General features: G+C 40.1%; 1 protein-coding gene across 1 annotated transcript; it reads left to right on the top strand.

Moving 5' to 3' along the window:
* Positions 1–6: 6 nt before the first annotated feature.
* On the top strand, positions 7–12,739 carry RAB2B (RAB2B, member RAS oncogene family). Its single transcript, NM_001309415.1, is given in 8 exon segments — positions 7–67; positions 302–373; positions 3,050–3,117; positions 6,115–6,197; positions 6,404–6,496; positions 9,600–9,711; positions 10,320–10,388; positions 11,091–12,739. Coding segments are annotated over 8 exon segments (651 nt in total). The 5' UTR covers positions 7–21; the 3' UTR covers positions 11,199–12,739.
* Positions 12,740–13,472: the final 733 nt, after the last annotated feature.

The raw sequence follows: 13,472 nt of genomic DNA, 5'->3' as shown, positions 1-13,472 counted from the left end.
GAATCCAGAGGAAACGGGACCATGACTTATGCTTATCTCTTCAAGTACATCATCATCGGGGACACAGGTAACCCGCGGGCGGCTGCCCTCAAGGCTGGGGCGGGGATCCGAAGCTCCCAAATTGGGCTGTGGGGGCGGGGCTCATTTAGTGGGCTGGGCGATTTCGAGAAGAGCGGGCGGGGGCGGGGCGGGGCTGGCGGGGGCGGGGCTCGGGGCTCCCCTTCCCCAGTCCGGGACGTCCGGAGTGGCAGACTGTTTGATCGGCCGCGTGACTCCTAGAACGCTCGCCCTCCTCTTTCAGGTGTGGGGAAGTCATGTCTCCTTCTGCAGTTTACAGACAAGCGGTTCCAGCCTGTCCACGACCTCACAATAGGTAAGTGCGTCTACCTGTCCCAGAACAGATAATAAAATCTAACTAGGTAAACTGGAAAGTTAGCAGCTTTCAGTGTTTGAAGTAAAAAGTTACCTCTCCCTACTTTTAAACTAGTCCAAAGTTATGTTAAATGAAGAGTGGTTAATCAAATGCTAATACATGGGGAGTAGTGTAATGGGGAGTAAATAATTGAAAGGTCGCTTTAGAGGTGAGTGTGAGGTATGGATCAGCTGCCGTAGGACTTTTTTTTCCCCAAATGCCATTTGTGTCTTTATGGGAAATCCCACGGAAGCATAACTACTTATTCAAAACCTCGCTTTGCGGTAAATTAGTGCTAACCTCACGTTTTTCAAAGTAATCACCAATACATGGATTTTTTTATGTGTTGGAGAGGAAGAAGCCAATTGAAGAGCCATCCCAGACTTAGAATTAAAGGGTAGATGAAACTAACAACTTTCCTTTTAAAGAAAAAGAGTATGGTCGAGTTCCAAAAGCACTGGTGATCCTGGTAAATATAAACATGTCCCTCGCATTTGTGTCAAGGCATGGCCTGCTGGGGCGTTAGCAACTTCTTCCCTATAATCTCCATAACCCCAGCCCAAATAAAGATTCTACGTATATAAAACTAGCCTTCTTGCCATGCAGATGCAATTTCTGAACAAAATCGCTAGTTTGCATTCTTACTATATTGTCACTTCAAAGTCCTACTTTATGGAAATCTGAAGCTACTACTGCTCCCACGGGACTTATTCAGAGACAGATAACTAATGGGGTTAGAAAAGGATTTAGAGGATAGCATCAATAGGAAAATGTGTTTGTAAATGCATACCATGTGAACACCCACACTGTGATAGGTGCTAATGATACAGTGCTGAACCAGGCAAACATTGTGCCTGCCCAGTAATTTACAGTCTTCCAATGTAGGAGGTGTGGCTGGGAGCAGATCCTGACGAGTAAATTCCTATTGCAAGAGGGAAGGGAAGGCTTCCACCTCTCTCAAGAAAGGCTGAAAATTGAAGAATGAGCAGGCGTTATCCAGGCAAAAGTGTAGAGAGGAGGGAAAAGTGATCAGAGCAAAACGCAATAAACATGTGCAAGGCTTGGGAATGGCAGAGACCAGGCTACCTTTGGAAAACTGAAAGTAGTTTAATATGGCTGGAGTGTGAAGTTTGAAGTGAAGAGTGGCAAAAAATAAAGCTAGAGAATAAAAAGGTGCCAAGTTTTGAAACACCCGAAGGTAATGGGAACAAATGACAAGTTTTAAAGCAGATGAATGAAATATCAATCAGGTTTTCCCCGGTGTCCAATATAGGCCGCGTTTCTTTCTGAATTCAGCCTTCTGTACCAAGATAAACAGGCAGTTGTATAGAAAATAGACGCAAAATATAATGGTCTCTGAGTGTGTAACTAGAGGAAGTTGCAGAAAAGGAATCAAAAATTTTATTTTTTAATTGTTCCCCATTGAAATTCTATTCCTGTTGTCCAGAAAAAAGAAAAAATTGAGTGACTTTTTTTAGTAGGGTATCACTCTTCTTGATGAAGCAGCCTAAAATAGTAAGAAACAATTTTCATATATTTCTTATTGACTATAGCACCTCAGAGTTGAGAGAGAGATTCCGGATATATTGTGCATGGGGTCACTGAATAGGCACATATCAGTCCTTTATTGGAAGCTAGATTAGTGCTTTTTCTTACTTGGAAATCAGAATTCCTCAAGTACTGTATAAAGAAAAGAAAATAAGATGAATTGTCTGATTTTTGATCAAGATTTTTAATGCAAGTGATCTTCGATTTTTCAGTTTTGTCATGGCATTGCCTTGAAAGAAGATGAATGCCAGGTGAACCAAAACCTTTGTTCAGACTGTGTGTTTCCCTATTCCTAAGAGGGAGGCTCTTTCCGATGACCTCTGGGAATTATTGAAGATCTGAAAGTTATCATTCTTGAGAACTTATTTCTTAGATAGGTTCTTTTCTCAAAAAATTCTAGAATTGCAAAAAAGAAATACTGTTTTATATAGAGGACACGAGAGTGACTCTGAGAAAATGTTGGGAAATATTTTCAAAATTTTTAGATGTTTTTAAAAATTTACAAACTAAACATTACCTAGTCAAATTTAAGCATTAACATTGCTAAAAATTTATTCATCTTTTCTATTTGACTTAATTAGTTTTATCCCCAGACCTGCTTTTTGGTTACATTTCTGAGGTCATTATCACTCAGAACACTGGGGTTTTTTTGTTTTTTCTTTTAAAGATTTTACTTTTCCTTTTTCTCCCCAAAGCCCCCCAGCACACAGTTGTATACTTTTTCAGTTGTGGGTCCTTCCTGCTGTGGGACGTGGGACGCTGTCCCAGCGTGGCCCGACAAGCCGTGCCATGTCCCCACCCAGGATCTGAACCGACGAAACCCTGGGCCGTCGAAGCAGAGCGTGAGAACCCAACCACCTGGCCACAGGGCCAGCCACAGAACACTGTTTTTAATTCTAGGAGGGAAATGAAACTTTAAAGAACACAGAATTAATTGGAGCAAGTAGGCAGTGGTAATGGGCTTAGTGGCACTGATTGCAGACAGAGAATGAGTGAGTTGTTAGCACATTGAGGAAAAGCGTGAACTTCTCACTCAGCATGGCCATTGTTCATGAAAATCATATTCTCTCTCTTGATCTTCGCTGACAGGTGTGGAGTTTGGGGCCCGTATGGTCAACATTGATGGAAAACAAATCAAACTGCAAATCTGGGATACGGTGAGAAAGGACAAAATAATTTAGTCCCTGACCACAGCTCAAATATAACAGTCAAGGCTGGCGCAGGGGAAAAGGGCTCTGGGGGTGGGGCTCATGGTGGAAATGAGAGTAGGGGAAAGATGAAAGCAAAAAGGTAGGGAAGCTTTCACTTCCACCTGTTACGGTTGAAAATTCTGAATGTCATATCTTTTTATTTTTGTTTTAAATTACCCAAGTAATATATGAGTTCTAGCAAAAATAAAATCAAATAATATAAGTGCATGGAGTAAAAATTGAATGTCCCCTCACACACATAAACCACTTCTCCCTCCCAATCTTGGTTTCTGCTTTGCCAGAGTAAACCACTATTAATGATTTAGTGTTTACGCTTTCAGACTTTTTCTTTGCATTTAGACACACACATTTAAACGTATACAAATATATGGTAGTAGTTTTGTTTTTGTTAGTTTTTACGTGTGTAGAATTGTGGTAAAGTAGTCCTAGCTGTGTAACTTAGGTTTTTTATTTAACATTCCCTGTGGTTTAAGACTTCCATGTCTTGAGGCTTTTCCATGTTGGTACATTTCAATCTACCTCATTCCTTTTAACCACTGCACAGAATCATAGAATGTCTGTACCCTAATTTATTTAACTATCCTCTCATTAATGGAAATTTAGGTTTCCAGTTTTTCACCATTTTGAAGTTTCACTGAACGTTCTTATTTACTACGTCTTTATGCAGATGTTTGAGAATTTCTGTGGAATGCCTGTTCGGAAATGGAAATTCTAGGTCAAAGGTTATGCGTATTTTAAAATTTGATAAATGTCGTACTGCCAAAATTTAGCCTGACTTAGTGTAATTTTGCTTCTTCCTGATAAATTGCCTTCATATGCATTGTCTCATTTGGTTTGTACCTTTCTTTCCCCTAAGGAAAATAATATCCTAGTCTCTATTCTAAGTTAAAGGGAGCTAGCAAATAATTCCTAATATTCACGTAAAATCTCTTCCTGTTTTTTGTTTCCTTATTATTTAATTCTCTTTCTTCTCAGAACTGAGAGCTGAAGCCCTTATAGCTACAAGCAGAGCACAGTGATTTTTACTTTTTTTCTTTTTCCCCCTTTCCCCTCCTTCTTCCCCCCAACCCCTATGCCCCCCAAAACAGGCAGGTGTCTGTCTTAAAAGCCATTACTTGCTGCTCCAGGGTCTTTTTGCATAGAGTCCTTTTCAGGTGTTCTCCAGAGTTGTTACCACTTTTGGATGACTGATTGATCAGGTGCTTTTAACTAGGATGATATTGTCCTGTACTTTGTTGGTTGTATTTCCAAGCATTTTAATAGCCTTTTGCCCTTCTGATCAGATTCTTCTTCTCACCATATTGTAGGAACATGAATCACTTCACATCTCTGATATTGGTAACACTAGCCAGATCCCTCTGAAACGTCCCAACTTGCTTCTGAAGAGCTGCCACTTGTTCCTTTCTCCTTACATTGGTGGGGCCCAGGGTTCTTTGTCAGTATTAATCCAATTAGGTATTACAACTCTCCTCTTACTATCCCCTGGTTTTTATATTACCGCAAAGGTAGATTTGGCTGCCTGAAGAGGCCGATAGGACATATTCTGAGGAAGTGACAAAGAGTGAAGCCTATAGGTATCAAGACAGGTATTAGCTAGGTTTTGCCTTTTTAACTTCAACCTCTCCCATTTCCAAAAATGGATGGGTTGGGGTTTTTTTGGGTTTTTTTTGTGTGTGTGTGAGGAAGATTGGCCCTGAGCTAACATCTGTGCCAATCTTCCTCTATTTTATGCGAGATGCCGCCACAGTGTGGCTTGATGAGTGGTGCTAGGTCCATGCCTGGGATCTGAACCTGCCAACCCCAGGCCGCCGAAGCAGAGTATGTGAACTTAACCACTACACCACCAGGCCAGACCCCAAAAGTAGATGTTTTGATGCTAGGAGACCCAATAGCTGCCAGTTAGTGATATGGTCATGGTCATGAATGTGTCTAAGTGTTGGCTTGCTGGCTTTTTTTTTTTTTTCCTTAAGTGGTAATGTGCGACATGTTTAGATCATGAAATAAGAAAGTTGAGAGCCGCTGCTCTGTTGACACATGTGAAACCACATGTGAAGAACCACGTGGCCAGATAGTCACTTGTGTTGCAACTGGTCTGGTTCTCGTCTGCTCTCTTTTACTAATTGTTTTGAAATTCTACTAATTTTTGTTGAATCATAAAGAGATACCATGTTTTAGAATATTGGAGTTTTCTATTTTGAAATTTTTAAGAGATTCCTACCTATAATGTAGTGTCTGTCTTGTGGACAGCTGATTTTTTAGGAAAACTGCCCTGAGCCCTGGTCGTCTTTCCCTGTTCCTTATTCCTAGTTGCCATGACAAGATCTCAACAAGGGACATCTTGGTAGTCCTACCTTTATTAGTGGAACACTAAAGGTCAATTAGAATATACCAATTTAAGTGCTTTGTATCTGACTAACTTTCTACATTGATCCATTGAATGAAACTTCCATTAGACAGAGTATTGGCATTCTAAGATAATTGTCCTTTTTACAGATAAAAGAATAGAAACAGAAAAGAAAGGTTAATGTGATGTGTTCAACATGATGTTGGAATTGAAAATACTCTTAAGTTTCTAGTCTTATTTCCTGTGGTTCTCTCCTAGGGGATATTGGGGAATGTCTTTGATTGTCACACTGACTGTGGGGTGCTGCTGACATTTAGTGACTGGGCACCAGAGATGCTAAATATTCAGCAATTTGATGGACAGTCTCACAGGAAGAATTGAAATCCACCCAAAATATCAATTGGATTCCCACTGAAAAATATTCGTTTCCCACCTGGGATTCTCCCTGGGCAGTCATGTTTCCTTTCCTTAATTCTCTTTTCTTAATAGAAGTTCTTTTTTAAAATTAAGTCCTTTGTGTTAGAGTGGCATGTGACCAAGTCATTTCTCTGGCAATAACCTGGTTTTGTTGGGATTTTTGTTGCCATTTGGTGGGAAAGGCTGGGCAAGAATCCTTCCGTTCAATCACCCGTTCCTACTACAGAGGAGCAGCTGGAGCCCTGCTGGTGTACGACATTACAAGGTGAGTCAGATCTGGGGGGTGGGAAAGACTTCCCCATGTTCTCGAAATCTTTTTCTTTGCTATCTGCTGATTCTGGTAAGAATGCTAAAGAGCCTCTCTAATATTTATCTTTACAGATATAGCTTTCCCCCTTTTCCCCTACATTTGGACTTGCTTTGGCATTTTGAATGGGCCTCTGACCCATTTTCTAAACTTTTCTGCTGTAGGCGTGAAACCTTCAACCACCTGACCTCATGGTTAGAGGATGCCCGGCAGCACTCTAGCTCCAACATGGTTATCATGCTGATTGGAAATAAGAGGTAAAATTTTATTTGTATAAATAATAAGTACCAGGAGTCATCTCTAGGTACTCTGTGGACATTGAATCACTTGGTCCCCAAACTTTTTTGGTTTATAGTGCTCTTAGTATCTCAGTTAAAAAAAGAATTTTACTGTGGTAAAATGTACATGACATGAAATTTACCATTTTAACCATTTTTAAGTTTACAGTTGTGGCATTAAGTATATTCACATTGTTCTGCAACCGTCATCATCATCCATCTCCAGAACTTTTTCATCTTCCCAAACTGAAACTCAGTCCCCATTAAACACTAACTCCATGTTCTCCATCCCACCAGCTAGCAACCACCATTCTACTTTCAGTCTCTATGAATTTGACTACTCTAGGCACCTCATATAAGTGGACTCATACAGTATTTGTCCTTTTGTGACTTACTTCATTTAGCATAATGTCCTCAAGGTTCATCCATATTGTAGCATATGTCAGAATTTCCTTCCTTTTTAAGGACTGAAGAGTATCCCATTGTATGTATTTACCATATTTTGTTTATTCATCCATTGATGGACACTTGGGTTGCTTCTACCTTTTGGCTATTGTGAATAATGCTGCTGTCAACATGGGCATACTAATATCTGTTTGGGTCCTTCCTTTCAATTCTTTTGGGTATATACCCAGAAGTGGAATTGCTGGATCTTATGGTAATTCTATGTTTAATTTTTTGAGTACTGCCATACTGTTTTCCATACCGGCTACAGCATTTTACTTTCCTACCAGCAGTGTGCAAGGGTTCCAGTTTCTCCACATCCTCACCAACACTTGTTATCCTCAGTAAATTTTCTATGGCACTCATAAGCCAAAAGAAATACCTAACAGTATTGTTATTAAATAGTTAGATCTAAAAATAGAACAAGTATTTTTGTCATAACAACTTAGTAACTGTTTGAAAAATGAAAAACATAAAAGAAAAAGATTTTTTTATTTCATTCTTAAATAGCCATAATTACTTACTAGTGACTGTATGTGCCGGTCAGGCACTGCATAGCTTCTCAAACTTTGGAATCAAGATTGGACACTGCCACTCTCATTTCCTCTTCCAAATTGATTTTTGCACAGTGCTTGCTTTTTATCACAGCAACTGCCAAAAACTGAGCTTCACAAAGATAGGCAAATATTGAATGGAATCTCTGGTGATCTGATGTTAACACTGCAAACTATTTTAAGCTTGTAATTCATGTGGTGGTCTGATGTTGAGTGTTGCTATGTTTCCCTCAAAAACTTAAAGTATCGTGTGGCACCTTTGTAAGTTCATAGTACTGCCTAGAGTGTACCTAGAGTGCCTTGAGGACTGTGGCCGCAGACTAATTGTACTCATTTATTGGTTCAACAGATTTTTGGACAACCCACTGTATCCTACACTGTGCCACACCCTGAGTGTGCAAGGTGAAGAGAGTCATGCGCCTGCTCCCATGGAGCTTACAGTCTAGTAGGGACATAGATATTAAATATAGAATGATTTATGGCTCATTACAAATTGTGAGAAATGCAGTGAAAGGAAAAAACGGTGTTGTGAAAGAGACTAATAGGGTCTGTGTTTTTGATTAAGAGTGATATTTAAGCTGGAATCTGCTGCATGGGTAGGAGTTCGGTAGGCAAAGATTAAAAAAACAAAAAGTATCAGATGGGGGAACAAACCGTGAAAGCCTTGAACTGGGAAGAAGCTTGGCATGTTTATGGTGTTAAAAGAAACCCGGTCTGGTTGGACTGAGTCAAGGGGGAATGGTGCAAGATGAAGTTGGAAAAGTAGGCAGGGGCCAGGTCTTATAGGACTTACAGGCCTTGGTAAGGGGTTTGGGTTTTATTCTAATTACAGTAGGAAGCATTTAAGAGTTTTAGGTAGGGAAGTGGCTTGATCCGTTTTCAAAAGCTTACCCTGGAGGGGAGTGGGAGTTGAGGTGGGGTCTCAGTGGCAGCAGTCCAGTGGCAGTGACTGGAGAGAGAGAGAAAAGGATGATTTTAAGGTACCTTTTGGAAGTATCTCACTTTGACATGGATTGTGTATTTGGAATGAAGGAGGAAAAGGTGTTAATAATAACATCTTGGTTTTTGGCTTGTGCCGTGACATGTGGAAGCCTAGGGCAGAAGCAGGTTGGTGCAGGGTCGGGGAGATCAAGTGCCATTTTGATGTAAGTTTGAGGTGCCTTTTACACATCAGAGTGGAAATAAAGAACAGACAAATGAACAAACAGATCTGGAGCTCAGAGGAGCATCAGGGCTAGAGGTACAAATTTGGGAGTGTTGACATTTAGGTGGATAGTTCTCCCCTGGTCTTCACACTGCTGATGAATAATAAATACACATTTTGTAGATTTGTGGTTCTCTAATGGACTTACTCCTTGATTTTTTTTCATGGTTGAGAAACTGGAAACCTCCCAAATGAAAATTTCCAATTTGAAAAATGAAAACCAAACAGTCCATCCTTACCTTGTCCTGCAGCCTTTTATTCTGTCTTTCATAAAGTCTTTCCATGCCGCTTTATTCCCTTTCTCAGTCCTTGGCTCTGTCACCTAATTTTATCCATATCATTTTCTCTGAATCCTTCATTTCCCTGGTGGTAAGCTGCTATTATAACATGTTAATAATGAGAATAGTGAGAGTTAAGCAACTGTGTTCTCCTTATTTCTTGCTCTCTCTCTTCTTGTGGATTGATTCTAGTAAAAGAGGAAGACACTCATTACTATGGGATGGGACATCTATGGCTTTTCTACATTCTAAGAACTGGAATTTTCCTTTCATCTTTCCTTTGCTTTCGCTGGATCTCTTAAAAAAGAAGTATAGGGCATAAGCCTTGAGTAACTATAGGGCTTGGCTAACCCTTTATAAAGCTTTTTCTCTGTAATAGAGTAAGGTATAATCCTCAACCATGCAGCAGCTGTCATGAATCTGAAGAATATTTTCCAAGAGGCTACAGATTTCAGTAGCCCTGTACAAGAGAGTATCATGTAGGATCTACATTCTTTATGGATTAACTGGCAGTTGAAACAGCTATGGGTTTCTTTTAGAACAAGAGTTTCTTTTTTCACTTGGATCTTTTTTTAGTTTTCTCTTCAATTAATCTCTTTCAGTGACTTAGAGTCCCGTAGGGATGTGAAGAGAGAAGAAGGAGAGGCCTTTGCTCGGGAGCATGGTCTTATATTCATGGAAACTTCAGCTAAAACAGCCTGTAATGTTGAAGAGGTACTATTTGGAAAAAAGCAGGGAAAGCTTCTCAGAGATTACGCCATATCTTTGTCCTTTTATTCAGAATTCTATTCTCCTATAAGACGTGGGTAAGGAAAGGATGCCTTGTGGTCAGAGTGACCGTGTGTCTCCCTAGAAGAGAAATGTCTCATTTCTTTTACCATGATTTCTGAGGTTTTACTTTTGCTTTGGGTAATGTTAATTAGTAAGTGTGGGTTAGACACCACTGTTCCTTGTAAATCACTTTAGTTGGATGGTCTGATGAGTTCTCCTGTAGTCATTCCTAAACCTAGAGTTGACTTCAGTAACAAAGTAACAATAAAAATGGAGGGAAGAGCATGTTTGTTTTATTTGCAGATGGTACCAACCTAGGAGCCTTAGGAACATCTTGGGTTGGTACCAAAATACCCTATAATCCCTTTTCTCTGTTTGAAGCTACTCTCAATGGCTTTTACAGGGACTTTGGGGGACCTTCTGTGTTTTTACTCCATTCTCCTAATGGTTCCTAATTTACCTCAAAAATCCAAATAGGAATAATATTTGTATCCTTTCCTCCTTTCTCTACCTAAACTTGAGCCTAATAATATAATTTATTTCTCCTTTAGGCCTTCATTAACACAGCCAAAGAAATATATAGGAAGATCCAGCAGGGTTTATTTGATGTCCACAACGAGGTGAGAAAGGGTCAGGGGGCTGACAGTTAACTTTGCTTTGTCTTAAACAGTATAGGAAGCTCCCTAGAATGTAAGCATTCCTTAACATTGTATTATTTGAAGCTATACCAATTCATACTTGATTTTTTTATGTAGGTACACAGAAACCTGTCATTATTTTCTGTTTTTCTCTCAAGTCTGAGACCCAGAATGCTTAAAGAAATTAGTTGGTGATCTAAAAGGCTTATACAGTATGAGAGGTTTTCTTCTCAACCTCAGTTTTTTTACTATTCTAGGACATGAGGGAGGTGTAATTCTTAATTGCTTAGCAGGGCCATTTCTATAAAGCAAACTCTGGGGCAAAACAAAAAAGAATTATATGCTAATATGCTACTTCAACTCTTGCTTCCTCCTACTCTTACCTATTCTTACCTCACATCCTGGTTCTGCACATAGCTGTGAAACATAAGTTTTAACCGTCACCTTAAAAATGGGTATAAAAGTCCCTTCTATGCATCTATAATACTTATACCACTGCTGGTCATCTCATCTTTACTGTCACAAGGTTATTGTTCCACCACAGTCCGTCTAGGGCACATGGTTACCTGCCAAGGTCATATCTGCTTTTAGAAAATGTAATTAATGATTTCTCCTTTTATCCCTCTCCTTTCTCCCATTTAATTTAGCATTGAGGTGGGAACTGTTGCCTTTTTTCTTTTACAGGCAAACGGCATCAAGATTGGTCCCCAACAGTGTATTTCAACATCAGTGGGATCCAGCACCTCCCAGCGGAACTCTCGTGAAGTAGGGTCCAACTCTGGCTGCTGCTGAACATCTGGCCTGGACTCTTTTTTTCCTTCCTGGAACAACTTCAGATCAATAGGCTTAAAGAAAGAGGTCTTACTTGCTTTGGCTGAGAAAAGCCTCTTTTCAAGGTGTGATGTTTTGCCTTTCCACTTAAAGACCAGGGGAGAATTTGGGCCCTTACTGACCTGTCCTTCTTCAGGGACGTGAGCATTCCCTATAGATTAGGGCTCTTCTCATCCTCCTATTTTAATTTCTAGCGTGTTAGAATCAAAGTTGATTGTCATAGTAGTTCAAAATAAATAAATTCTTTTATAAGCATTCACAATCTGCTCCCCAGCAAGAATTAGTGACAAGGGTCTAGGACATTCTGCCTGAGCACTTGAGATTCCTGGGATCTGGCTGGCCTTTGGATGATAGATCCTTTGCCTAGGAATTTCATTTGAGTTTTTTCACTTGCCACTTGTAAGGGTTCTTGCAGAAGGCATTTCCTTCTAGTTGAACTGCTCAAGGATGCTGAATACTTCTCTAACATCCCATTGCTAGTTTCTCTCTTTTGGAGTAACTACAAAACTTTCGAGAGCAGTGGAGTTGTTCCTGGCCCTGTGGCCACTTACTATCATTACTTAAAGAAAACATTCCTTCCCTGTTCATTTTGTTTTAGGGACCAGAGCTAACACTGCAGTATCTTACCCCAAATAGACCCCTACTATTTCATCACACTCACTTCTTAACTAGATCTATTTAGACTTTCTACTCTAATCAAGCTAGTTGGCTTACTGGACATGACATATTTACTTCTACTCCTATGCCTTTGCACATGCCCTACTCTCTGCTAACAATACTCAGAAAGTCCGAAAAATTTTTCCTTCAGAAAGCGTTCTTTGACTGACCTAGGGACATCTACACAATTATTGACCCAGTACTCCTTAGCTTTCATATGTTGTTTATTCATCTGTGTATTTATTTGTATTTATATTACTTTGTAAATATGTTTTGTAGTTATGTGGAATCTGTCTCCCCATATAGGTTGTAAGCTCCTTGACAGTAGGAACCATGTTATCCCCTAACTTTTGTAAACCTCTCCCTCCACCATTCCTTTAGTGCCTAGTGCTACTCATTATGTGATCACTGAATTTGACTGACATACTTAAAGACTTAGAACAGGTTTATTTTAGACTGCAGAGGAAACACAAGGCTTTAGAGTCATCTCTTTGTAACTCTGTCTCAATCCCTTTCATCTGCTCACCCTGGATTCTTAATTGTTCTCCTTCTCCTCTCTCCCTTCCCTAGCTCCTTGCCTCCATTCCATGCAGCATACAGTAAGGCTGCCTGTTTCCAAGCAGTCAAAAAAGTGGGTACTTCTCCAACCATTCTCCTTTTCAAGAGTGTATAATACTAGCCTAGCCAAATTTGCCTTTGCTTTACTCATTATGCAGCCTTCTGGGTCAGTTGCTATATCTTTTTGCTCCGATGTCCTGTTCTCTTCCACAGCACTGAGGTCTTATGAATTTTTCTAATTTTTTTGTTGTTGATGAATTGTTTCATTATTAAATATATGCATGTATCCAAGCTGCTCATATTTCATGTGTCATTTCTAACTGTATCCCAAACTAAGTGGATACTGTCCTCCTAGGGAGTTGTATCAAAGGTATCAGAAGCCTTGTTGTTTTTTAAGATTGGCACCTGAGCTAACATCTGTTACCAATCTTCTTTTTTCCTCCTCTTTCTTCTCCCCAAAGCCCCCCAGTACATAGTTGTATATGCTAGTTGTGAGTGCCTCCGGTTGTGCTGTGTGGGACACTGCCTCAGCATGGCCTGATGAGCGGTGCCGTGTGCGTGCCCAGGATCTGAACCAGCGAAAGCCCCAGCCACCAAAGCAGAGTGGGCGAACTTAACCATTCAGCCACGAGGCCGGCCCCAGAAGCCTTCTTGAGAAACAGTCATTTTATACTGGATTCTGCCCTCAGTAGTAGTAGTAATAGTTAACACTGCACTACAGCAAGTTGGAAGACATTTGGGGTGTTGCTTTGATTATGCTTTTGTTTTGTTTTTTAAAATCTGACCTCGTTCCACAAAGGATTTGAGGCTGTTGAATTTGGGATTAGCCTGCTCCCTTACTCCAGGGACAAAACTAAATGGAACTTTATATTTTTTGTACAGGAGATTTTCTTTACCAACCAAAACAATCTTCATTGATTGGGAGGCCTTAGAGCGTTGGTCAAAGACAGCATTCTCCCTAGAGCTGCTGCTTTCCGTCATTACTGGATACTATTTTGCTGTTTTGGAGCACGTCTTTTT

This window comes from Equus caballus, chromosome 1 (assembly GCF_041296265.1).
Source record: "Equus caballus isolate H_3958 breed thoroughbred chromosome 1, TB-T2T, whole genome shotgun sequence".
Classification (NCBI taxonomy): domain Eukaryota; kingdom Metazoa; phylum Chordata; class Mammalia; order Perissodactyla; family Equidae; genus Equus; species Equus caballus.
The sequence above is the reverse complement of the archived record's forward strand: the minus strand, read 5'-3'. Positions and strand labels throughout refer to the sequence as shown.